Source organism: Sebastes umbrosus, chromosome 14 (assembly GCF_015220745.1).
Source record: "Sebastes umbrosus isolate fSebUmb1 chromosome 14, fSebUmb1.pri, whole genome shotgun sequence".
NCBI classification, from domain to species: domain Eukaryota; kingdom Metazoa; phylum Chordata; class Actinopteri; order Perciformes; family Sebastidae; genus Sebastes; species Sebastes umbrosus.
In genome coordinates this window covers 11,482,795-11,510,161 of record NC_051282.1, presented here as the reverse complement: position 1 = coordinate 11,510,161, position 27,367 = coordinate 11,482,795, and the positions used below count along the sequence as shown (strand labels likewise).

The following is a 27,367-nucleotide window of genomic DNA, read 5'->3' as shown; positions in this document are numbered from 1 at the left end:
AACTATTTTGACCATTTAATCTATCCATTACTTTTAGTTGGCTACCTATCTATTTCAATATATATATATATATTTAACCAGTGCCCCTGGTTGGGAATCACACCGTCCTACTGTAAGCCATTGCAGCAGAAAACATTAAATCTTGGTTCATAACATGGAGCCAACAGCAGTTTCATTTAGGACAAAGAAAAACCTGAGCTAATGCACAACTTTACACCCGATCATACTAAATGCCACTGTGATGCTTAAAATTTTGAAAATCTGCTTTCTCCTTTAATGACAATTGCATTTTTACACCTATTTCAACTTTTACCTAAGCTAAACCTGACATTTTGGTTTTCTATTTTTACATTGAAGCTGCTCTAGTTCCTTTAAGTCAAATTCTTCACAGTGCGACACCTTTTTCAGACACAGATTGACAGAATTGACGTGGTACAACAGTTTCTAGACTCAAGAGAGTGCACCCATAACCCGTCATCTAAAGACAGTCTGGAGGAGTCTGAATGTGGTTATGCACTCAAACTGAAAAGGCGAGAGGAAGAAACGAGTGAGAGAGACAGAAATAGAGACGGAGATAGCTTGTGTGCATATGTGCCATAGAGAGATGATTGAGAATACATGTGAAAAAAAAAAGAGTTTGGTAAAATTGGGAAAGAAATCAGGGCAGAATATTGTGTATAATGAAACTGAAACACGGGGTTTCATCAGAGCAACGAAAAATAACTTTCAGAAATAAGAAGAGCGTACTTGAAGCATTTTTTAAGTGTATTCATAATTCATATACATATTGACAGGTTTCTAATACAGCATGGTTTGATAGTGTAACTGTCTTCTCAGCTTGACTTCTTTTTTTTTTTTTTTACAAGAATAACAATAAAAAATGATAAAGACAACACCATGTACGACTCACTTTTAAATTTTATGGCAATGCTTCTTTTGAATGGATTTTGCATCTCCCGATTAAATCGCTGCTGCTGTCGCTCAAGAATGAAACCATTCAGAAGTACTTGGTAAGGCTCGCTCCCCCATTGGTCAGTACGGTTGGCCAATCGCAGCCGCTCATATGACATCCTCTCCAAAGTTTCCAGTTCCAAAAAAATGTTTTCAGCGCTGTAACGACCTGTCAGTCAAACGTAAACTTCCTATGTAGAACGTAAGTGCACCCAGTACACAGTTCCACGACGATGAAAACTCTTCAGCGTCCCGTTCATCTTCTTCCTGTCAGCACGGTTAAAGATGTCGGACACGCATTAGTCCATAGTGTTATCTCCTCCTCTTACAAGGCTCGGTCCTTCTCTTTGCACGTTACGAACATTTGTACTTGAAAAATAAGATTGTGTCCATCGGATTCTTCATGAATACTATCTGTACCGTAAAAACCCCAGTGATGAAAAATAAGAACACTTTTCAAAAGGACCAAAAATGGAATCAAAGACCCAGATATCGGCATTTTTTTTTAGTTTCTCACACACGCGCGCACGCACACACTCACACTCATTTCTCACTCATACACGTGACTTTTGAAAGGCAACAGATGTCCGTTCTCCAAGGCAATAATGTCTTTGTGGCAAACTCGACCCTGACATTCCAGACATCACTCTGGCTCCTCCCTCTCCAGGAATGAAAAAAAAATTAATCCAATTTCATGTGTTGACTGAATATAAAGTGAGATACATCCATTTCATTTTCATGAGTAAATACTGATGAGGATACAAAATAATAATGAGGACTAAAATAATAATTGTGGTCATCCTAATATCATAAAGACAAAATACTACTTGTGAGAGGATACAAAATTCTCTCCTTTTCTTTTCTGGGTGTGACACCCAACTTGCTCCCGATACGCCTCTTCAAAGAAACATAAAAAAACAAAACACCTAAAAAAAAGAAAAAAGGTAAATGATAATACAGACGATGATAAACAGTTTGAGGGTGTTTGATAAAAAATCAAAGTGAGCCTAGAGAGGAAGTTTATTTCTTTTGTTCTCTACAGAAAAGTTCCTCCATCAGTCTCATTTTATTCCGCTTCGATCTCTGTAGTTTTTTTTTTCTTTTACTTGTAGCTCCGTTCCTCTATGTTGCATGTCCATGTTTTTTTCTTTTTCTGCTTTTAAGTAAAGAGCAACGATTCTCTTAGAAAAAAAAAAAAAAGGTTTCTTTTCTCCATTGTCTTTAAATGTAAATAATGCTGATTCCCGGTGAGAAATTGTACATTCCCTTTTGTTGTTCTCTGTCACAGATGCCAGTCCTGTCCTTTCACATTTCGGGCTGCTTCGCAAACAAAAGTCTCATTTGTCAGTCTTCTATTGTCCAAAGTAACCTTGGAAAGGGAACACAGACAACTTGAGGTTAGTATCATCACCAAGGGCCGACGCATTTTGATACAAAGAATGAAATGCTTTCCCAATAAGCACAGTTTCTTTAATGGAGACGACCTCTGGGCGAAGTCTTTTGAATTGGACCAATAGGCAGATAATCACAGGTTTTATTGCCAAACAGTCCTTTACTGATTATCTGAAACAATGGAAGACTCCACATTATTTAAATGTGTTTGCGCAAATTGAGGCATGCACCCAAATCTCTCTTTTGTTTTTAATCCAATGAATTTGTATCAAGAATTACCACCTCGTGGTTGTATGCCTTTGTCAACCAGTCAAGTTGCAGTTTACATCCATGTCTGTTCAAACTATTATCACTACATCATTTTATCCTGTTAGACATTTGTGTGAAATTGTCATAATCATTAGTATATAAATTTGTGAGCTATGGCCAAAAATGTGTTTTGTAAGGTCAAACCCTCACAAGTACTGCATGTAGCATAGAAAAATATGCTTAAATCATAACATAGCAAACTGCAGCCCAACAGGCAACAACAGCTGTCAGTGTGTCAGTGTGCTGACTTGACTAAGACTTGGCCCAAACTGCATGTGATTATCATAAAGTGGGCATGTCTGTAAAGGGGAGACTCGTGGGTACCCATAGAACCCGTTTCCATTCACATATCTTGAGGTCAGAGGTCAAGGGACCCCTTTGAAAATGGCAATGCCAGTTTTTCCTTGCGCAAGTTTGGAGCGTTATTTAACCTCCTTCGTGACAAGCTAGTATTACATAGTTGGTAACAATGGATTCCTTAGGTTTTCTAGTTTCATATGATATCAGTATCTTCGCTCTAGCTTTAAAACGTACAGCGTTCAACGAATTTGCGCTAACGCATTGTTATAAGGTGAACTTTGACCTACCGAAAACAGAATGTCGTCCACGCAAAGGCATAAAATGTATTTCAATCGAAAATTTTCATTTCTAACAGATCAAAAGGAATATATTTGCGCAAAAAACATGATGAAGTAAAGAGGAAAAGTAGCAAAATCCTTAGCCTACCATCAGCATTCTGTAATCTAACTAAAAGAGAATGAAAAGGAGCTATGTGGTGTGTCTTTAGTTTCCATGAGGACGAACTGATTGAAAGTGAGGGGGAGGCAGTGAAAGGAAGTGACAGGCAGCAGTGCAGCCACTAAGGTGAGGTGAGGAGGAGTGTGAGAGCAGGAGGATTTTTTTTTCTCTAAGAACCAGCCAACAAAGAGTCGAGCAGCTATTGTACTGCAGTGTGAAATTAAATTGACTGAATAGAAAAAGGTATAAACAGCCCTGAGGCAACAAATCAGTGCCCATTCGCTGTAGGTCCATTAATGAGAAACCAGTCTCCAGCCCGCCCAAATAATGTTTCTCAGATTAAAATGTAATTGTGGTGATCGAACCCGTTGGGCGGTGAGGTTTTATACTAGAGAACAGCATTACATTACATGTTAACACCCAATGAGGGAAGTTGTGTTTTCCAGTCTATATGATTTTATATGGATGCACCCTGATGGCGCACTAGTTCACGCTTTGAAAAACATTCCCATCCCAATTTCTTTGAAAGTAAGTTAGTTTCAATTGTTCAGCTAGTATTGGCCATGTTTCATGCTGTCCGGAGACGAAGACGAGCATTTGCACATTATTGGAATATCTTGGAAGATGCCGGCAGCAGAAACAGCTGATGGGTCTCACATGACTGATTGATTAAATAATTGCTAAGTCAGAATTTATTCTGCAAAGGCGTTTCCATAATCCATTTAGTTGCATCAACGCTTTTACAACAACAATAATACGTGAATGGAAACACGGCTTATGACGCATGCTGATAACACACACAAACACATACAACAGAGTCTAAACTCACAGCTCCCAGACTCCGGTGTCTCTTCTTCTTCTGCGTTTCTCTCAGCCTCTCTCTGACTGCTCCAGGTACACTGACTTTGCTGGCCGGATGCTCTGGGTAAACTGAGTGAAGGAGAGATGAGATGAGAGAGAGAAAATTGTCGGCGTTAGAGGAAGAGATTGAAAGAAACTATGAAAGAACAGTGATTGGGTGGTGAGGAACTAGAGAGAGGATTTTCACTGAATCACACAAAACGAAGACCAACCTCTCCTTCTTTACCTTGTGCTTCGGACACCGCAGTGAGAAGTTATCTTCATTCAGAGAGCAATCTGGAAGGGGGACAGAGAGGGGTACACACAGAGCTCTTATAGTAAAACAATGTAACTTAAGTAGTGACTTATTTTTATGCTGCTATTACTGTTTTTATTACTGCTTTTATTTTCATGTTTAACTACACCTGCAAAATGTCATTGTACCCGAGTATAATGACAATAAATCTGATTCTGGGATTTGTGATTTAAACGGCACAAACATTCATTACTGGGAAATTTGCATTAACTCACTTTTTACAGTGTGCCTGTATTTAATGCATCCACTCACCTGCTTCAATAGCGCACAGGTAGTGGTAGCGAAGTGTACAGCCTTTACTGTAGCAGCCCAGGGTTGAGCCGACCATCTCACAGTACGAGCAGCACTGAGCAGAGACAGACAGAACAGCAGAGAGGAAATCAATAAACACATAACACTATTAATAATATACTGTAGAGCATTTGTTGTGTCTTTTAAACAGCAACACCAGAAATAAGTTATAAAGCTGAAATATCCCAGAACAAAACAGATACAGAGGACACTCACTGTTTCTCTGGCGCCATCTAGTGCCTCCTGCAGGCCGTACAGTCTCCCGTTGACGAGATACACTCCACTGGTCCACACTATGCAGCCTTCGTGGACCCACAGCTCCTCCGGGTCCATGGGCATCTGAGGCAGCTGGGCGAGTTGTGCCAAGGGTCCCAGGGAGTCCAGGGCGGGTGGAGGGGGCTGGAAGGGCAGGGACGCCTTACTGTTGGATGGCACCATCCTGGGGGAATCCTCGCTGGATTTGTGCCTCCTTTTAAAACGGGGGTGTGAGGTCAGCTTTCTGTGTTGAGGTCGCTGTTGAGCTTCGTCTGTCGGCGGCTGCGGCGGCTGTTGCTGCTGCTGCTGCTGCTGCTGATGCTGCTGCAGCTGCAGCTGTTGCTGGATTTGCGGCTGCTGCTTGTTAATCTCGAGGTCTGGCTCTCTCTTGAGCTTAGGAATAGGCCGGATATCTAGATTCATGTCCCAGGTTAGAGAGGTTGTTTTACTGGTGTAAGAGGAAGAGGAAGAGGAGCAGGAGGAGGAAGAGGAGGCGGTGTTAATGAACTTGCCAGTCATGTGCATCATCATTTCCTCTCTACCAGCTGTGGGGGCAGTCCTGACTGTAGCGGGGAGAGGTATTGGGTTTGAATCTAGGCTGATGGCGTAGTCACTCTCAGCTGGGGGCTTGGTAAACTGAGCATCTTGTGTTTGTGTGTCTTGGATGGAGCCCAAAGCATTTGAGCTCATGTCTGGATTTGGTCCTGTTTTGTTTGTGCCTGCGGTCGCTTGACATTGTCGGACCTGGGGCTGGTTCTTGGGGAGCTTTGCGGCGTATTCAGCTGGATAAAAAGGCCCGTAGAGATCCCCGAGGTGTTTGTAATTTGCCCATTTCTGACACAGGCAGCAGAGCAGGCGGCCAGAGTGATTGGTCTCTGTAATCACGGGGCCTGAAACAACATAGCCAGATGAAGGGAGCGCTTTTCCCGACTGTAGTGTAGTCTCCACCTCGTCTGTCTCCCTTTTCTCTGATTCTCTGTCTCGCTTAGATAACTGGGAGGAAAGAGCTGAGGTCAGGAGAGAATCAATTCCACTCCCGCCTGCTTTCCCTCCGACGGCACTACGCTCTCCTTTCATCTTCTCCTCCTCGGCGTTTACAATGGTGCACACTGCCCCAATCTCTGGCACTTTGTTCTCAACATGTATGTGCGGAACAAACGGGCCCTTTCTATTTGTATCCACAAATACTCTATTAGTGCCAGGGCTCCCTCCTGCCCCTAAAGGTGTATCTGGGTCGTCTTTGGCCAGCGGTGGTGCCGTTGGTGCTGCTCCCCTCCTTCTCCTCCTCTGTCGCCCTCTTGCTTCTAGTGACCCATCTTCAGCTTTCACACCTCTGCGTCTCCTTCGCACGGGTTTGACCTCGATCTCTGGCTGTGTGTCCTCGCTCTCGACATCCACTTTCACTATCTGTGTTAAAATGGGTGGGGTCAGTGGGGGAGTGCTTTTATTGTCCGTTAGAGGGGGTTCTGCAGGGGGTGGCGTGCTGCTGGTAGTCTGCTCCAACGGTGGGGTTGTGGCACCGCCTGTACCTGGAGTGGTTGGGGCAGAAGCAGTCGGAGTTGTGCTCTGGCCCTGGGCTTGAGGCTGGCCCTGCCCCGGTGTTTGGGCTTGGCCCGCGGCCCGTTTTTGTTTATTCACACTCCCTACGGGCCTGCCCTTCTTCTTGCCAGATGGGAAATAGCCTTTGGGCACAGAACTGTCATGTAGCTTAGAATCTTGTGGCGACAAACTGGACCTACTGGAGGACATCTGATGTTGCCTATTCAGCATGTGTCCTTGACCCTGACTATGGTGGGGCGGGGTGGTTCCATAGTAGTCACTGCCAGGATAATCATCAAATCCAATGCCAGATTCTTGAAGTTTCTGTCGAAGGAGGTTAGCAGCAGACTGCTCTCCTCTTCTTGTCTCGAGCTGCTGGTAAGTGTTGGTGAAATGTTGAATGTCTGACAGGGCGGATGACGACGGCGGCGGGGAGCCCTGGACCGGGCGTGGAAGAGGTGGAGGAGGGGGTAAAGGTCCAAGCAAAGCGAAATCCTCCTTGTCGCCGGATGCCGACGCCACAGCAGGTCCTAATCCAAAGTCAAAGTCTTGTTTTATGGTTTGGGACGTCTGATGGGGATCACACGGGTAGGCAGACGGTGGTAAAGGCCCAGTCTCATCAACTCCTCTGAAGGAAATCATGTCGTTTAATGAGTGACTTTCATCCATGTAACTATCATCCCCTCCTGTAACCCTAGGGAAATGTGCCAAGTCTTGGTCCTGTGAATCACTAAACGGTGGTATTTCAGAGTGAGAAAAGCCTGGGTAATGATTTGATTCATCATCAACATGGCCTGCTGGCTTTTTAATATTTGGCGTGATTTTCTGCACTATTGCCTCCAGTTTCAAACCTCGTCCTTTCCTGGGGGGCAAAGCCTTGGTGTTACCACTTGCTGGAGATAGAGGTTGTGTATAGGTACTATCTCCGGGCAGAGGGGAGGAGAGCCTGGGACATGGAATATCTGAACTGGATGAGTCATCTTCATTGTGATGGCTAGACTCGGACTGAGCTCCAGGGGAGTGATGGGAATTTGTGGCAGCCCTCTGCTGAGACGCATCCTGGAGTTGCCTTTTGGCGGGAATGGGAGAGATAAAAGAACGAACTCTCCGTCGCAATATCAGCGGATTTGTGTCTCCAGAACCCCCGGCTTTAGTCTGACGCTGCACCTGTGGCTGAGTGGAGTTCATGTCGGCGGGAGGCTTAGTGGAGCTGGGTGGAGGAGGCGGGCAGGGATGTTTGGCTTCCTCTGTGGCTCCTCTGGAGACCTCGGGTTCAGCAGCATTTTGGCCGTGAGTCATTTGTGGAGGAACAGGGACGTGTGCAGCGACAGGAGCAGGAGGAGGGGGAGGAGGAGGAGGAGGAGGTGGAGGAGGCGGTTGTGTTCTGTAAAAGGAGTCTCCTTCCAGGATTCTAGCGCTTTCTCTTCCAGAGTGTGTCGACTCCCACATTTTCAAATCAAAAAAAAGCGCTTTGATGATGGATCGAGGTTTTGGTCGGGTGTTGTTCACCGGGCATGTCAGTTTGTGACATTATCCTCGGTCTCTGCTCTGATTGGCTGACCTTGTGTCTTCCTGGAGAAAAACCAGGCTGCATCATCATCTCCTTTGACGGCCTGTTCATTGCTTTTACCCAGTCATTCATGTCATGGGGGTGATGAGGGGGGCCACGAGGGTGAGGGTGCATTTGAAGCTTATTTGAGGATTGAGTCTGGGGGGACAGATTGTGGTACGGGTGGTGGGAGGGAAAATGGGGGTTACTGCGTGGCATCATATTCCCTTCTCTTGTATCTCCAAATCGATATCCAGGAAAACTGCTGCCACTGCCAGTTGATAAATCAACGCCATGGAGATAGGACTGATGCCTCGATGGTGAAGATAAAGGGTTAGAGCTCAGAGGATGGGAAGGCAAGGGTGTAATATCAACATTACCTCGCCTATAGGGGTCAGCATTCATCACAACAGATGAATGAACAGCCTTGGAATGATACTCCATATCAGCCTCATTAGCCCCACCACCGCCGTGATGATCAGTTTGTAAATGTGCAGCGTCTGAGCCGGCCTCTTTTGATGCCGTTTCCATTTTCACCACTTGTTTCTCTCCGATATCCTTTTTACTCAGATCATTGGCTGCTGCTGGAGAGGAAAATGGCTGTTGAATCACAGAGGCTCCACTCTGACTTTTCTCCCGCTCTCTCTCTCTGTCACTTTCCCTGTCCCTCTCTGGTGTGCTGCGTCGGTTTGGCGACACATCACAGATGACGGAGCGGCGCTCTGATGGGGCTAATATGGAGCCTGATGATTTTTGAGACTCGATCGGACCGATGCTGCCCATTAGCGGCTCTAGCTCCTGCAAAAGGAGCTCCTGCACAGCAGAGGACGGAGTGGACACGTTAGATAAGGCTTTTCTCTGTGGTAGAGAATAGTCAGCTAAGTTTATGTGTTTCGTTGGGGGCTGCTGAGACTCTGCAGCCTGTGTTAAATGGCTCTGAGACACACCCACTTCAGATTTCTCAGCATTTTGCAATATCTTAGTAATGGCCACTTCCGACTTCACATCTGTGGTAAAACCAGGCTCACTTCCATGCCTCTGGCTTGGATGTGGGTGCTTTCCAGAGCTACCCATTTGTCCAGAATGAGCCGAGGCCTCAGTTATGCCATACGGGTGTCTGCTTTGAAACTGTTGTTGAACTTGGAGATGGGCAGGAAACGCCTGCTCTGGTCTGCCATAACGTCTATCTAAATTGTAACCTTGAAGAACCTCTTGTAAAAGGCTTGGAAATTGCTGTGAATTATCCTCGTGACCTTTAGCTCCTTGCCCTCTCTTTACCAAAGCCTCTGCTACAGAGCCAACATCTTTTGGATGCACAGGGACATAACCAGCTTGTGATTGTTGGTACCCTAAATATCTGGAATTTGATTCCATCACGCCCGCTGGGCCAGCCCTCCCTCTGTTTTTCATTGACAAATCTGAACCATATGTTGATTCTGGGTAGCCATATTTATGTGGTCCAGACTGGGGAGGATTTTGAGGCCGTCCAAAATTTGATTTCTGGTGAAGGGAGGAATATATACTCAGATCTACACCTTCCTCCCCATTATGGCTGCTCGACTCTCTTAAGAACGAGTGTTTCTCTTCTATACAGTTGCCTTGGGGATGCTTGCTTTTTTCAGCGTGACTTCCATCAGACCGAGCTGAAACAATAACACCAACACTACTGGCACTCTGGTGTTCCTCTGACGTGTGCTTTTCTCCCCTCTCGTTATTGTGTAATCTGGATGCAGTGTGCAGCCTGTTTTCTTTGTCCTGACAATTTTGTGAATTGACTTCTCCACCTCGCTGCATTTGGCTACTGCCTTTCCCCATTCTGTCAACTGGGCCTTCATTTTCATTTTTGATGACTTCATTTTTTATTTCTGTCGCCCTCCTATGGCCGCCTCTGTGGTCATTATATGTTAGACCCGGCTCCAAGACACAATTTGGCTGTGGAGGAGGAATACTGGAGGAGGTGGATGAGGGGGATGAGGAAACTGGAGGTGTTGAATGTGAAGTTGGGCCAAAGGATGGAGATGATGATGAAGAGGGAACGTGAGTTTTTGTTTCAGAAACATTTGGTTCTTTTGATGGTGAATCGGAGGCGACTGTTTTAACAGCTGATGTTTGCCCAGTCTGTGTTTGACTCTGAGAGGGAGGGTGGTAGCCAGTTGGTTCAGATCCACTGCTCGCGCCGCTCATCTGCCTCACTCTCCCATGTTCCCCCTCAGAAAACTGCTCCTCGCGCTCCACCTTGGTCCCTGATGAGCCTCCAACTGACATCAACGAGGAGTCTTCATCAGCGCCAGCATCTAAGCTGGCACCATCACCTATCCCCAGTGCACTTCCATCTTTAACCGTGCTAGTGCTCGAGGCTGCGCTTGCATTTCGACTCCTTGGTTGTGATGGGGGCACGCCGTGCGTTGCCTGTTGCATCTGCCCCACGTCTTTCCCCTTCTTCTGTGAAAGCACTGAGTCGGTGAGGAGCATGTGTTGAACTGTGTTTGGTAAATTGGCTACTTGTGAGCTCAAGGCATTGAGACTATTCAGGCCAGCATCCTGCATTTTGTCAAGTGGAGAGGATGAATAAATAGAGGAGCCTTCCTCTCGGGATCCCATTCCCGTGCCTAGACCCAATTTGTTGCGGCCTGTTGGAGGAAGACTGCTCCCTCCGACTGCACTCATGCTGTGAGCTTTGTGACTGCCACTGCTACCACAACTACTGATGCTGCTATTTGAGTTGGGCGTGGGACTTAACTGTGGCATGGTCTGCAGTAATCTACCTTGACCATGACTGCTACGGGGGTTTGATGTAGGAGGATGTGAGGGACCGTGACCTGAGGGGTTTCCATGTACCTCTGAGACGCCCATCAAAGGGGAAGGAGAGGAGCTACAACTGGGGGAATGCACTGCAGAGGCAGCTGGCGAGGGGTTGGATATCGGGCTAAAGTTTTGGTTAATTTGGGTTTGTTGCGCATTGGGATGCATCGGGGATTTGGCTATTTCTTGAGATGCTGCTTGAGGTATACTGGGATTGGAGGCTTGGTGATGTTTAGCATATACAGAGCCTGGAGACGGGCCCTGGTGCTGCATCTTGAGAGAGTTGTCATAACCTACCCCTAAATTGTGCTGCGAGTTGCGATGCTGTAGTGTGGCTTGCTTGTGGAGTGAAAGTGTCTGTGGGGAATATCCGGGATAATTCGAAGCGTGGTAACTCTGTTGAACATTCTCCATTGGCCCCACATTGTTAGCAGCAACTGAACTGGAGATTGAGTTTGAAACGGAGTTGACACTGGGAGAACTGTTGACTTTGGGATCGAACCCCGCGCTAGCAGCCCCATCGAGATATCTCTGCGGAGGGGGGCTGTACATTCCTGACGACCCCGTGGATGCTCCACCCTGCGGGGAGTAGTGTGGGTACTGAGGGGTCATTCTGTGCCCGGAGTGTGGATAGCTCCTATGCTGTTGTCCATGGTGGACAGCCGGGAAGGTTTGTCCAAGCTGGCGGTGCTGCATCTGAGAACCCGGCACTGACTGCATTGCAGCATTCTGACTCATATTGTACTGATGAGAAGGAGAGAACGCTCCGGCACCAGCACCTCCACCTGAACCGGCACTGGAGCCATAGTCTACTGGATATGGTGACATCAGGCCAGATGCTGGTGCGGAGCCAGATCCTGCGTGCCGGTACTGGTGAGGTATATGTCCATCGATGTTAGGGTACCCAAATCCTGCCCCATAAGCCATGCCCCCTCTTCTGTGCCTGTCCTTTCCACCCATTGAAAAATAATAATCCATGGCGTCCTTCCTGTAAGGGTTGTTAGCGTTGGCGCTGTGAATGTTACCCTGTGTTGGCGGCGCCTCCACAGCCCCTCTGTTTCTCGCACTGTAAGCAAGTATGTGGCTGGCCTGACTGGGGTGGTGATGGCCTCTGTGCAGGCTCTGCTGTTGCATCCCAGCATAATCATCTGTCATCCTCGGGGAGATCTGGGGGTCCGCTGGCTGAGGGGGATACGGAGTTCCCCCTCCAGCCCTCCCACTGAACCCCGGGGGGAGGGAAGGGGGAACTGGGCTGTTTGAAAAATTCTGCATTGTTTTCCCAAATTTGGATTAAAAACGGAAAAAGCTGTCAGCGTCTATACCAGGGAATGCTTCTGATCAGAAACTGGAAGGCTTACGGCAGTAACCATAAATGACAAAGCAAAGAGAGTCTATGGCCTGGCAGTAAAACAAGCAAATGCTTTGAAAAACCAAAAGAGTTCAAGCTGAGGAATACATATCGCAGATGTTATAATCACTTGTTTTTGTAGCAGAAAGCGGGTAGGGAGGTTGAACAGGCGATGATTTTATATATATATATGAAAAGGCCAAATGGTAAAAGTCTTCAATGTGATGATGGTGTGGTTGTTTTCACTTTTTTTCAAAAATAAAAAAAGGTTCACTTTACAGCTGGGTCTTAAAAAATGGAATTTTCCACAACAAAAAAACGAATGTAGTGAAGCAGGTTTCTACTGCAGAAAAATACAAGATTAAAACTGTGCAGTCATTCCCATGAAGCTGAAGCAGTTTGGCACTGAGCAGGCAATGACACACCACCATGTGAGATGTTGAACCTCAAATGTCTTTACATGTATACGCTCCGCTATATTAACAACAGCTCAAGCAAACAGAGCTATGTTAGGATTGAATTGTGGTCCAATAGCATCTTCAAAATCAAAAACAACTCAATAGAACCATTGAGAATGTGTTGCGTCACGACAATCCTTCAGTTCATCAATATGTTTGCCAGGACCTGACTCACACCTGTGTGAGACCAAAGCTGCAGTAAGTTGAATCAAGAGGTCTGAGTACCGACCCTCACTAAACACTCCCAGAGGCAAACACTCCATTGATATTCTCTTCAGCTCTTGGATGCAGAGTGTGATACTTTTTGAGATGTTCTTTGTCTTGGTCATTCCCTTTCAAATACTGTTTACTTTTAGTTTTTTTTTTTGCTATGGCATGCATTCATTCGGACTGTAGAAGTCTTTGGTCCCTATTTAGTAAGTGTTCTTTCCTCTGTGTTCAGATTCTTCTTGGTGGCTCTCCTGTATCTTCAGCGTGTTGCTGTCTTACCTTTGTTTCTTCCTGTCAATCATCATTTAATTCTACCTAGTTCCATGGCAACAATTTTCCAAAAGGAGGGTAATCCATTTATTCCACTTCAAGTTCCATCAATTCAAGCTCCTGTTTTCTCTTCAGTATTTCCATGCAGATAAGTTCATTTTCCAGGAGCTGCTGACCAGAATCCTTCGCAACTCTGCAAAAACAAAAGATGAATCAAAAAAAGTTAGCACGCAAAAATGAAAAAGGCACAATTTATTTACTATTCCTTGTGCTATAGCTGTGTTGTTGTACAACTAAAAAGCCCCTTTGGCTTAGTTTAATATTCTGTTTAAGTATTTTTATTCAACAATTCAGTTGTAAATTACAACATATTTATCAATGCAACTACAAAAATAATGAAATTAGTTTTAAGCATTTGCACTGAAAAGGCTCAGTGCTGATCTATGATGATAAATTACAGATTACATCATCATCTCCCATAAGTGGACTTATTTTTACCACTAAATTCACACAGGTCCATCACAAATATACCCATCAAATCAACAATATTAACTTCCTTGTAGCACGCACTTGTCCGTTCAGCTTAAAAAGGCTTGCTGGCCTCATATCACACCCCTGTTTTAATATGCACTGGGAGTACAGCCTTTTTACTGTGGTTGGAGCTTTAACAATACATGCCTAAGCTGTCTCTCCTGACTGATAACAAACAGGGTTGGTGGATAGAAAAGTGGGTTAGCGGCAGCATGCAATTAAGGCAACAAACAGACAAGGTCACAAACACGACTTCACATGTAAACAAACAACCCAGCGGAGCCAAGACAGAAGCTCCCACCTCTTTAAAATGAGACTGAATACCATTAACGTTAGTGTATTTAACTTGTTTTAACAGGCTTTAATGGTTATGGGTGATAATTAAAAGGCATGACGCCATCTTTATGAGGTCGGTGCCCATAATTGCCATGTGTGACACTAGCCTCTTTTGTACACTGTAAAATGGCTAATGGCCCTAACACATAACTTTAGTTGACTTTTGTTACCAGACAATAACAAGCCCTCACTGTTTATATGAGTGCAACTATTAGTCTATGGGTAAACTAGTGTTAATTGTGAACCTATCTTCAATGATGTAATGCTTTTTCACCACAGAGAGAGTGGTGAGCAGTTGAATGACCATGGGGGAAAAAAACAGGACCAGGAGGTCTACATAAACAAACTACAGTCATATCTTGTACATCTCAACATGTAAATCCAGAGGACAGATGGTAATTTTGTAATGGGTTATGTATGAATAATTGTGATGTGTTTTGTTTTTTGTCTGATGGGTCTTACTTGTCTGTCTGTCTATGGTAATAGCAGGTCTATTGTATGTGTACTTTTTCTCAAACTGAGCTGCCTATGGATGCAAAATGATTTTCAGTGCAAACGGACAATAAAGTTGTATCGTATCTATTTTGAGTCAAACATACTATGCATATAGCTCTATGTTCAAATGTCACAACTAAAGGGATCACAGCTAGTGGGTTGATGCAGTGTCAAATTGTAAAAAGTTAGAAAGACATAGCTCTCCACGAGCTTCTTTTGTACACTGTAAAATGGCTAATACAATGGCCCTAACACAACTTTAGGTGACTTTTGTTACCAGACAATAACAAGCCCTCACTGTTTATGAGTGCAACTATTAGTCTATGGGTAACTAGTGTTAATTGTCTTAATTAATCTTCACTAATGTAATGCTTTTTCACCACATAGAGAGTGATGAGCAGTTGAATGACCATGGGAATAAAAACAGGACCAGGAGGGCTACATAAAGTCATATCTTGTACATCTATTTGAGTCAAACTATACTATGCATATAGCTCTATGTTCAAGTGTCACAACTAAAGGGGTCAAAGCTAGTGGGGTGATGCAGTGTCAAATGTAAAAAGTTAGAAAGACATTATAGCTCTCAACGAGCCTCTTTTGTACACTGTAAAATAGCTAATGGCCTTAACATAACTTTAGGTGACTTTTGTTTTATGAGTGCAACTATTAGTCTATGGGTAACTAGTGTTAAATGTGAACCTATCTTCACTAATGTAATGTTTTTTCTATGAGTGCAACTATTGGTCTTTGGGTAACTAGTGTTAATTGTCAGTGTGAACCTAATGTAATGCTTTTTCACCACAGAGAAAGTGATGAGCAGTTGAAAGACCATGGGGAAAAAACAGGACCAGGAGGTCCTACATAAACAAACTAGTCATATCTTATATATATATCTATTTTGAGTCAAACTATACTGCATCTAGCTCTATGTTTCAAGTGTCACAGCTAAAGGGTTAGTGGGTGATGCAGTGTCAAATTGTAAAAAGTTGGAAAGACATTATAGCTCTCTACGAGCCTCTTTTGTACACTGTAAAATGGCTAATGGCCCTAACATAACTTTAGGTGACTTTTGTTTTATGAGTGCAACTATTAGTCTATGTCTTAATTAATCTTCACTAATGTAATGCTTTTTCACCACAGAGAGAGTGATGAGCAGTTGAATAACCATGGGGAAAAACAGGACCAGGAGGGCTACATAAACAAACTATAGTCATATCTTATATATATCTATTTTGAGTCAAACTATACTGCATATAGCTCCATGTTCAAGTGTCACAACTAAAGGGTTAGTGGGTGATGCAGTGTCAAATTGTAAAAAGTTGGAAAGACATTATAGATCTCCACGAGCCTCTTTTGTACACTGTAAAATGGCTAATGGCCCTAACACAACTTTAGGTGACTTGTTTTATGAGTGCAACTATTAGTCTATGGGTAACTAGTGTTAAATGTCTTAATTAATCTTCACTAATGTAATGCCTTTTCACCACAGAGAGAGTGGTGAGCAGTTGAATGACCATGGGAATAAAAAAACAGGACCAGGAAGTCCTACATAAACAAACCAGTCATATCTTATATATATCTATTATGAGTCAAACTATACTGCATATAGCTCCATGTTTCAAGTGTCACAACTAAAGGGTTAGTGGGTGATGCAGTGTCAAATTGTAAAAAGTTGGAAAGACATTATAGATCTCCACGAGCCTCTTTTGTACACTGTAAAATGGCTAATGGCCCTAACATAACTTTAGGTGACTTTTGTTTTATGAGTGCAACTATTAGTCTATGTCTTAATTAATCTTCACTAATGTAATGCTTTTTCACCACAGAGAGAGTGATGAGCAGTTGAATAACCATGGGGAAAAACAGGACCAGGAGGGCTACATAAACAAACTATAGTCATATCTTATATATATCTATTTTGAGTCAAACTATACTGCATATAGCTCCATGTTCAAGTGTCACAACTAAAGGGTTAGTGGGTGATGCAGTGTCAAATTGTAAAAAGTTGGAAAGACATTATAGATCTCCACGAGCCTCTTTTGTACACTGTAAAATGGCTAATGGCCCTAACACAACTTTAGGTGACTTGTTTTATGAGTGCAACTATTAGTCTATGGGTAACTAGTGTTAATTGTCAGTGTGAACCTAATGTAATGCTTTTTCACCACAGAGAGAGTGATGAGCAGTTGAATGACCATGGGAATAAAAACAGGACCAGGAGGGTCCTACATAAACAAACTAGTCATATCTTATATATATATATATCTATTTTGAGTCAAACTATACTGCATATAGCTCCATGTTCAAGTGTCACAACTAAAGGAGTCAAAGCTAGTAGGTGATGCAGTGTCAAATTGTAAAAAGTTAGAAAGACATTACAGCTCTCCATCCACTCTCTATTAGCTAATGATTACTAATAATTAATCACAGCAGCTCACTGAGCACGACCAGGCAGCAGCAACACTCACAATACAACCAGTGCAGCATTAATAATAAAAACCTGGCTCAATGCAGTCAGTCTGTCAAGCAACTCAATCAAATTGCATTAATTGTGGAAGAAGAGCAGCATACGCATTTTGCTGTTTTGCAGATGATGAAAACCAGCTCAGTTCTGCTCAGTCAACACAGTACCTTTAGCAGCTACATTAGCTACCAGCAAGGTATACGCATTACAATTAGCTTTGTAGTGCTGCCTCAGTGAGAGGGTTAGCATTAGCTAAAACAACCTCACCAATTAAATATGCGATGCAGCCGCATATGTTAGCTGCAGCTACAGCTACACTAGTTAGCATCCTAGCAAGCACGCGAGCTAAAAGCACGCGAGCTAATGTATCACGAGCAGTAGAGGATAGTTAGAGCAGGCTAGAAAGGCTTTCTGGGCAAGCTAGAGAAAGAGAGGTGATTAGGTGCAGATGTTTCCTCCTCCTCTGTGAGTAAAAGGGTTAGCTAGCATACATAAGAGAGCTGCTGCTGCTGCATCAAGAAAAATGCTCATCACGCAGGCTTTTCTTGGATAAACAGAGTCAAGGAGAGGCAAGTCCAGTCAGCTAGCTAACTCAAACACATACCTTTGAAAACGGAGCAATACAAGGCCCCAGCTCCGGAGAGTGAAAGGGCTGTTTTCTGTGTCACTGTGGCAGGAAACCCCCAGCCAGCCAGCCAGCCAGCTACCTCGAGTATACGACTGCTCCGCCGCTTTTTCCCCCTCAACCCTCCACCCTCTTTGAGGCTCCAGACACAGCCCCGGACCAGCGGCGACCAGCGGCGGCGGAGTCGGGTCGGGGGGCCCCGGTCACGACGCTCAGATCCCCGCGGGCCTTTTCTTCAGATTGCCCCTTTTCTTTTTCTTCCTTTTGTCCTCACCTCCACAAAAAATGATGATGAGAGCAGAGCACAATCCGGGGGTGCCTGTGTAGGTCCCGTATCCACAGTGAAGGTCCATACACCACCCACCCCCTCCTCCCTCTCTTTCTCTCTCTCTCTCTCTCTGTTTCTCTCCCTCTTTCACACACCACCTATCTCTATCTATCTCCAACTAAAACATCTCTCACAAGCCTCCAAGCCAACACACGAAGGAGCTCAAAACGTCACTGAATTGTATTTTTTGCATGCTTTTCATCAGCAGCTCGACCCATTCGTTTTCCTACTGTTTTTTTTTTTTTTTCTTCTTCTTGCAACAGAAAGACCGCCTTGAAAATGCATACACACTCATATTCCTGCACCCCCCCCTCCTCCCTCATCTCTCTCCATCACATCCCTCCACCTCCTCCCTCTCTGGGAGCCTTTTGCTATTCTTCCACTGCTTTTCTACCATATAAAATCATAACATTATAGTTATATTTTACATGCAAAATGCTTTTTTTTTTGCAAATGCATGTCTGGGCTCAGGGGTTTGATCACAAGCTCCTTTGTTCTTCTAGTGAAAATGAATTAGGGGTATAGCCTAATGAAGGCACCATCAGGGTACAAAGGCAATATGGAGAGAGGAGACTGAAGTGGAATGGTAGGTTATATGTCTGAAAATGAATTAGGGTATATAGCCTAATGAAGGTACCATCATGGTACAAAGGCAATGTGGAGAGAGGAGACTGGAGTGGAATGGTAGGGTTATGTCTGAAAATGAATAAGTCAATAACAGATAAAAGGACAATTTGTGAGCAAATAAATAGGTACGGCTGCATTAGAGAGGAAGATTGCAGTGCAATGGATGAATCAGTTTATTGTGGTCTCTTATAGTGCTGAGACCCCTTTTGTACACACTGTGCAGCTATATTGTTATTTTCCCACAAAGAAAAAGCCACTTAAATCATTACCATAATACTCAACCATTGGTTAATGTTTGACTCGACACGCTCGGAACATCATCATGGCCAGAACGACAATGGAGGTGCTACAAACAGAATCCCTTCCCCATTAAATTTATTGTGTTGTCTCTGCCTGAGCTTATCTGCTCTCACACAGGGGCCAGCGAGTGCAGCGCAGACCCACTCGCACACTCTCCTACCATCATAATGATGTGCCCTATGCCCCACCATCCATGGTGCTGCACTTTTAATGTACTGCAGTGTGTCATACATGCACGCACAGGCGCTCACACACACGCTTAAGCACAACATATGTTGTATGTACATACAGAGCACAAAAATGCAGTCACAAGCACACACATCCGTATGCAGTCTCTCACTTAACCTGCCAATCAACAAGAGCAAAATCTCTGTTTCTAAACAACAGTTCAATACATTTCAGTCCCTCGCAGATACACGTCTATTTCTATCATAGTTGCCATAGCAACTGCATCACAGAGCCTTAACTGTGGATAATTTTTAGGCGACGTATCTACACTTGCTTTTTACATGTGTGATTTCAGTTCATGCGGACGCTCTTGTTTGTAAATCTTTGAATCGCTCGCAAGCGTGTGTGTGTGTGTGTGTGCTGCTTCTTGTATTTGCCACTAAAGTCGAAGCAAAAGAGCTGAAAGAGGCGAGATAAAGGGCATTGATACTCTGGGCCAGCAAGTCAGCCAGCCAGGCCTATCCAATCAACAGGAACGCCTGCTGGGATACACACAGACTCTCTCCATCACGGACAAGGGCACAAAATCTTCTACAGAGGAGGCTCACGGTTGTAAAGAAAGCACACTTAATGCCCTCCACATCTTTCTTACACACACACACAATTGTGTGCGCACACACTCCTGCAGAGCCGTCCATCCTTCAGTTTGCCTTTGTTTTGAAATTGCATTGGTACAAATTGAGATAGAGCTTGTATTGACACTAGAAAATGTCTCTAAATCATTATATTTATTCATATAATTTCATCTCATAGACCGTTTCAATGGAATTGCATTGCTAGACAACAGCTTGGGTCCATGTTTATTTCCTGTCAGCTTATGTCATTCACATTCACTGCAACAGGAAATAAACTGGGACACATTTGGAGTGTTTACAGTTGTGAAATGGTCTATAGTGGAAAAGCAATGTTTTATGCCTCAAAATCTCTGTCTGTGTGCAGACTAGTTGAATATGTCGGTTTTGTTGTCTTATATCAATCGGGGATGGTTTCAGAATTTCACTTTTATTTCACTGTATTTTCATTACAAGAAACATCGCGAGGTTGGGATGCATTGTGTAGCTACTGGTTGATATTGTCACAACTTGTGTCCCTCTCCAGCAATGTATCTGCTCACATGAGGTCCTTCAATAAATATGAGAATAAACAATATATTCACTACATCACTGGTTCCCAACCTTCACGAGGGGGGTCGAAAGGCCTTCTTGATTTTAAGAGGTGTAAGACAATGGCCTATATCTCAGCATTTCATTCATTTCTGTGAATACAACTAAATGAAATTGTTATTTTTAAAGTTTGGATTAGTTTTTATGATATAAACAGGATAAGGGCACAGTGAAGACCTGAACACAAGCTATATTCACAGAGCCTTCCCTCTCTGCTAAACAGCCTCGTCCTGCATTAGAAAAGTACGCAGTTAAAACAATCAAAGAGCTGATAAACTCTAACTCTAACGCAATATTCACATAATCTGCCCAAAATTCATCTGATGCCTCGTTTTACACAAACTTCCTGCAGTTATTGCGTTCACTATTTGGGTTAATTGGACAGTTTATCAGTTTTTCTGTACTGTTATTGTTATGTATTGAATATAATACAAATTATCCATAAGAGAGGTCCCTTAAGGAAAAAAGTTGGAAACCACTGCACTACATTATTATGTATAAGACCGTCACATCCACAGAGGCCAGCTAAACCCAGTTAGGTAAAACTTGTGAATGTGCTGCACGAGACACGTTGCATGAGACAGCACAGTCTGCATTTTGACTTTTACAGAAATCTGAGCAAATACGTGCACAAACTGAATATGAATAAAGCCTTCACACAAAAATGAAATGCACTGCTTCTCAAAACTAAATGAGGACATTTTGCATTAGTGCAAACATTAAATAGAATTAATTTCAACACATTTCTACAGAAGGTCTACACAAGCCTGAGAGACGCAGGCAAGTTGGACGTTACTCAAGCAAGTGAATGGGCAATTAAAACACAGCAGGAACTTTCTTCTATAACCTGAGTGCACAGAGAGAGGAACGGTGGATAAGTGCCGGCACGGCGTACTCGCCGCTTTCACCGTGAATACAATCCACTCTTAAGTGTCACATTAAAGTGAAGGTGTGAGGCTAGTAAGAAGGTTCTTTCTGCAACTGAATGATGCCTGTGGCTATAATAACCAATAATGACTCCGTTTTGAGTGCTGATGCTTTGATAACAATTCTTGGGGGAGCAAAGGCCATTCAAAAAATTTGGTGTTTGTGAGTTTTATATGTACACTAATTATTCCATGCTGCAGGCCACCTACCATTCTTAATAGATTATTTTATTTATAGGCATGTGTATATATAACCCGGTGGTGCAGTGGTTAGCACTGCCGCCTCACAGTAAGTTTGTATCCGGCTTGGGCCCCTTCTGTGTGGAGTTTGCATGTCCTCCCCGTTGTAGCGTGGGTTTACTCCGGGTGCTCCGGTTTCCTCCCACAGTCCAAAGACATACAGCTTAGGTTAATTCCATCCATCCATCATCTGCCGCTTATCCTATTCAGGGTATCGCAGGGGTGGTGGGGGGGGGGTTGCCAGACCATAACAGGGCTGACACATAGAGACAGACAACCATTCACGCTCACAAGCACACCTACCGGCTATTTAGAGTCAACAAAGAACCTAACCTGCATGTCTTTGGACTGTGGGAGGAAGCCGGAGAACCCAGAGAAAAACTAAACTAACACGGGGAGAACATGCAAACTCCACACAGAAGGGCCCCAAGTTGGATTCCAACCAGAGACCCTCTTGCTGTGAGGCGACAGTGCTAACCGTGCAGCCCGGATAGGTTCACTGTTGACTTTAAATTGCCTGTAGGTGTGTATGTGAGCGTGAACGGTCGTCTGTCTCTATGTGTTATCCCTGTGATAGTCCACCTTCGCCCAATGTCAGCTGCCTCCAGCCCCTTCGTGACCCTGAATAGGATAAGCGGTTACAGATAATGGATGGATGGATGGATGGATATATGTATGGCCTATATCCAAACAAAATACTAGCCTGGACAACATTAGCATCCTGCTGCACCCTGTTCATACAGCAACAATCAATGACGTGCCCCATAGCAGCAGTGATTTGCAGTTTCCTTGATGACCACATGGAGTCAGAGTCATACAACAAACATGCAGCTGGGGCTCTAATGCTCAGGAGCTGGCCTTGCATTACAGCAGCAGGCTGAAGTGAAGAAGATGAAAAATATAGCCCTCCATATTTATTTTGTCTGAAATCCCAGTTCATCAGTCCCTTTGAAGTGTACGCTGCTAAAGTTATGCTTTGGTACAATTTCACAGTCTTTGATCCTTCTCCATCCGGAGTGTCCTGCGATATCACAATTAGTGTCCCACGGACATTAAGCATTATATCAGTAGAAAGGAAACGGCTTTGATAATGCACGGCTGAAACACATAATTCGCAGGACACAGAGAGATGAGATCTTGAACTTTGATTGCTACTCGGTGTGGTGCCCCCTTTTTTACAATCTCAGTGAAACTCTCCCAGATCAAAGAGCATGACGCAGCCCGGCTGAAATACACTCGCAACAGCTCCAACTCTGAATCTGTGACCTTAACAGAGGCCGGTGATGCAAAGATGTAATGTCCTAAAAAGGGACGTGATAATCAGCATTCCCTCTGTCCATTAGAGTCTCATCGAACGAGTGAAGTTTACTAAATCTGTTAATGAAAAAGTATAAAAAGATACACAGCAAACACACAAAAACATATATACTCACTTCTGTGTGATGCCTTTGCTTGCATGGCATTGACATGATCCACTGTACTGTAGGTATATCAGTGGCCAGCAGACACCAGCAGGGAGCGCCCTCTCCTAACGTCCCTCACCGCTCTCACATAACTCTCTCCCACACTGAGGCCGGCTGCCACACTCTCCTCGTCTCCTAGCAACCGCAGAACCCTGCCTCCAATCACTACGGATACCGGGAGGGATGGAGGGGAGGGAGGGAGAGTGTGAAAGAGAGGCAGAGGGGGGAAGAGGAAGAGGCTGGCTAAGCATCAGCATCCCAAGCAGCAAAACTGGAAGTGTGCTAAGATAAAAAAAAAGTTGATGCAAGGGTTTCAGAGATGGGTGATGTTGGGTGGGGGTGGGGTGTGAGGTGAATCACAGAGCCAAGCTTCTCAGGGACACATTGAGATCATAATTCAAATCAGGCATATATTACAGAATGTGAAGTGGAAGAGAGTGATTACCCCAATTAAGCCTGTTTGTCTTGAGGGTCCCCTTTGCTTACAGCCTCCACAGCTCATGATCCCCCCCCCACCACCACCCACCACCCTCCTCCACCAGCAGCTCCACCTGACCTCTCCTCTTCTCACCCACCTTCTCCTGTAGCCTATTAAATTTGATGGCGCCATCATCATCTCTGCCCCGTCCTTGTGACTCGTGGTGGGCCTCTGTGCTTTATCACTCCGCTCTTCCTCCTCGAGGGGGTCCGTCCGTGATCTATGTACCTCTCACACACACGCGTGTACACGCAGACACATGCAGAGACAAAAAATCCCACACTGCATCACACACATGTCACATTATATTTACACCAGTGTACTGGAGATGCCACACATTTGCACGTCACATACAGCAACACGCCCCGTACAGCGTTCTGTGTACATGTCACGCATGCATAACACACACACACACAGACACACACACACCTATACACGCTCGTCACTTGCCGCCACAACACACAGGCTTTCACACAGCTTTCGTGTGATGCAACAGTGACCTTAGACGCTGGATCTCCTCCCTCCCCCTGTGGCGGCTGTCATGTGGGGATGCGCCACCTCACAGATACACGCATGACAGGGTTTAGTCAGAAAGACTGAGCCATGTTCAACTCCAGTGACACAACAGGAGTAAGAAGTGTGATATGAGCTGTAAGAAGTGTGATATGATACTTAAAAAACAAAATGCAATGAGACAGTTGACATAAACAGACTATGGACGACATGATCCTAAATTTTGTAATATCATTGCACATGTGAGTTATTTCTGATGGCAAGATGCTGTATGTGTGAAATATGGAAATTATTTAATATTACCAGCCTGTTAAATGTTGCATCTTGTGGTTACTGTACATTTAATTTAAGCAGGAGAGTCACTCTGCAGCAATAATACACGTTTGCATAGATGCATAAAAAAAAAGAATGTGTGGATCACATCTATATATCTTTATAACAGTACGAGCAATATTAAAGGGGGGTAGGCAGTATATTTTTGGCATCATTGGGAAAAAAATCCATCATAACCTTTCAGCATATTGTAATACAATGTTCTGAGAGAAAGCTGGACTTCTGCACCTCCTCATGGCTCTGTTTTCAGGCTTTAAAAATTTGTGACAGGAGAATTTTGGCCATTCAAAGGTCATTTCAGAGAGAGAGCGTTCCTATTGGCTGTGCTCCAGCTGGTGGGCGGTGCTTGGTATTTCCTCAACAGATCTCAACATGGCTGGTGGGTCACAAACTTTCTCATTTTACAGCTAAACAGTACACTACAAGATGTTTCTAAAAACATTTGAGGAATAGGCACAGCCTCCTTCCCGACTCATTGGTGGTTTCTATAAATTCCTGAGGTTTTCTAGCATCATATGAATCCAGTATCTTCACTCTAGCTTTAAATATGAGCCCACTACAAGCTAAAAATCACAAGTTGCGTTAATGCGTTAAATAAATTAGTGCCGTTAAAACAAATTTGTGTTAATCGCAATATATCGCCTTGCTTACAGTATCGCAAAATACCTTAATATATTGAATCGTAACGCCTGTATCATGATACGTATCATATCGATGCCAACACACAGCCCTCGTGACAATAATAGTACCACTAATTATGATACAAGTAACAGTTATTTGGCTACTACTAAAATTATTTCTGCTTATGACAGACCCGAAATGTTGATAATGATGTGATATGATATGATTGGATATGATTAAACTCGTCGGTTGAACTCGCTGTTCAACACCATTTCATTTCAAAGTACATCCTGTGCTTCCGAGTGCTGCCACGGCATCAGACAAATACATCGTCCTTTGAATAAATCTGTTCCAGGAAGAGTGTTAATATAATACGCCTGCAAAACTTTAACTCTGAGGAGATGAAGGAGGGAGAGGGAGGGGGAGAACATGTGTACGTATTGATGTATGTCTATGTGTGTGTCTGTGTGTCTGTGTCTATGTGTGTGTCTGTGTGTGTCTGTGTGCCTGTGTCTATGTGTGTGTCTGTGTCTATGTGTGTGTGTGTGTGTGTGTGTGTGTGCAAGAGGGATTGATAAAGAAAGAGAGAAAACGCCGGCTGCTGTTGCCGAGGCAACCATCTCTCTCCCCTCTCCTCTTTAACCCTTTCTCCTCAGCACTTCCTTTTCACCTTCTGTCTTTTACCATCGCAGCGATCTCTCACTTGTTGATGTCCTATCACTCCATCTGCCCCTCTCTTTATCTCCACGCAGCTCTCTGCTCTCCGTCTCTCTCCATCTCTGTCCTTGTCTGCTTTCTCTCTCTGCAATACAAAAATCATGATTCGTGAGCTATCCGGTCTCATCTTCATCATGATTATTCATCCTCCTGTCGGCACACCTGTCATTTCGTCTGCACACGTGCGGTTTGTTAACACTGAATCATTCTGTGCTTGAGAACAGTGACAATTTGTGCTAAACTGTGTTAAGTTATCAGGAAGTCATTGTTTCACTGCAGGTGTTATCGAGGATTTGAAAACTTTAACACATGGGGCAACAACATGACTGCTGCTGGCACGCAGGAGGAAAGTGGTTAACTGCCCTGGGAGAATAAATGCTGTGTGGTCAGTGTGGAGGATGTGAATGCCTGTATATTTGAAATATTGAGCAAATGTTTTTTTTTTTTAATTAATAATAATTTCACGTGTGCTAAGATGATTCTGCCGGTGACCATTTCTGACACATCGTCAGAAAATAAGTTGATGCAGAAATAAGCAGTAAATTGGAAATACTGTAGTCTGACATTTTAGAAAATAGGTGTGTTTGCCTTCTTGCCAAGAGTTAGATGAAAAGATTGGCACCACTTTCATGTCTATAAGCTAAATATGAAGCCACAGCCAGCAGCCGGTTAGCTTAGCTTAGAATAAACTCTGGAAACAGGGGGAAACAGCAAAATCAGCACCTCTAAAGCTCGCTAGTTAAACATGGTAAAGCAAAAATGTTCAGTTTTTTTTACATGGAGTTATGAGCTAGGCTATTTCTTGGCCCGGGACGAGTTACTTCCTGGAGTCTCCACTGATTGCCTGACAACTGGTTCCAGCCAGGATATAGTTCGGCCCATAACCCCCTGTAAAATTGTCATGCTCAAACTTTGATTTTCGTACGGATTAAATAAACAGACCCAAGCTAGCTGTGTCCCCCTATTTCCAGTCTTTGTGCTAAAACTATAAACTAAACCAACCCAATCTCACTCCCAACTCGTCAAATACCGCAGATCGAGCAGCGCCCCTCGGCATGGAGCCACCCTTTAGCGACAGTATGTGACAAACCGGGCTTTCAACTAACTCCAATGTAAACCCGCCTGTGTCGTTATTCGACAGTTGGAGCAAGTGACGTAGTATTAATAGCGTGAGAGTCCGTTCAGGGCGGGCGGAAGGGGAGGTGGATTAGTCAAACAAACACAAGACTACAACCAGGAGACCGGTGTTGGTGTTCCATGTGAAACTAAAAGTAACTTTGATTTATTTTGTCACGTCAGTTGTTAGTCACGTGACTCGTTGGTATCGTCAGTCCCGTGAGTCACAGGAATCGTTTGTCAGTGAAGTTAATGTCAACCATGACTGTTTCCTAACACTACTTAAGTGGTTGTGTTGCCTAAACCTAACCTAACCTTTATTTTGAAAGGACACTATGCATGTAATGAGCATATATTGACACGCCATCCCTGGTCCGTTCAAAAGTAACGCAAGAGGGGTACCCCGTGCGTCGGTGTCCGATGCACGGCAGTATTTGGCTGGTTGGGAGTGAGAATGTTTTTGCTAAAAGGCTGCTGGCTGTAGCTTCATATTTAGCGTACTGACATGAGAGTGATATCAATCTTCTCGTCTAACTGTAGGCAAGAAAGCAAATAAGTGTTTTTCCCTCAATGTCAAACTATTCCTTTAAAGCAC

General features: G+C 44.1%; 1 protein-coding gene across 1 annotated transcript; it reads right to left on the bottom strand.

Moving 5' to 3' along the window:
* Positions 1–744: 744 nt before the first annotated feature.
* On the bottom strand, positions 745–23,773 carry tcf20 (transcription factor 20). Its single transcript, XM_037792126.1, is given in 8 exon segments — positions 745–2,320; positions 4,220–4,320; positions 4,464–4,527; positions 4,799–4,892; positions 5,054–8,095; positions 8,097–13,461; positions 22,965–23,159; positions 23,570–23,773. Coding segments are annotated over 6 exon segments (7,476 nt in total). The 5' UTR covers positions 12,255–13,461; positions 22,965–23,159; positions 23,570–23,773; the 3' UTR covers positions 745–2,303.
* Positions 23,774–27,367: the final 3,594 nt, after the last annotated feature.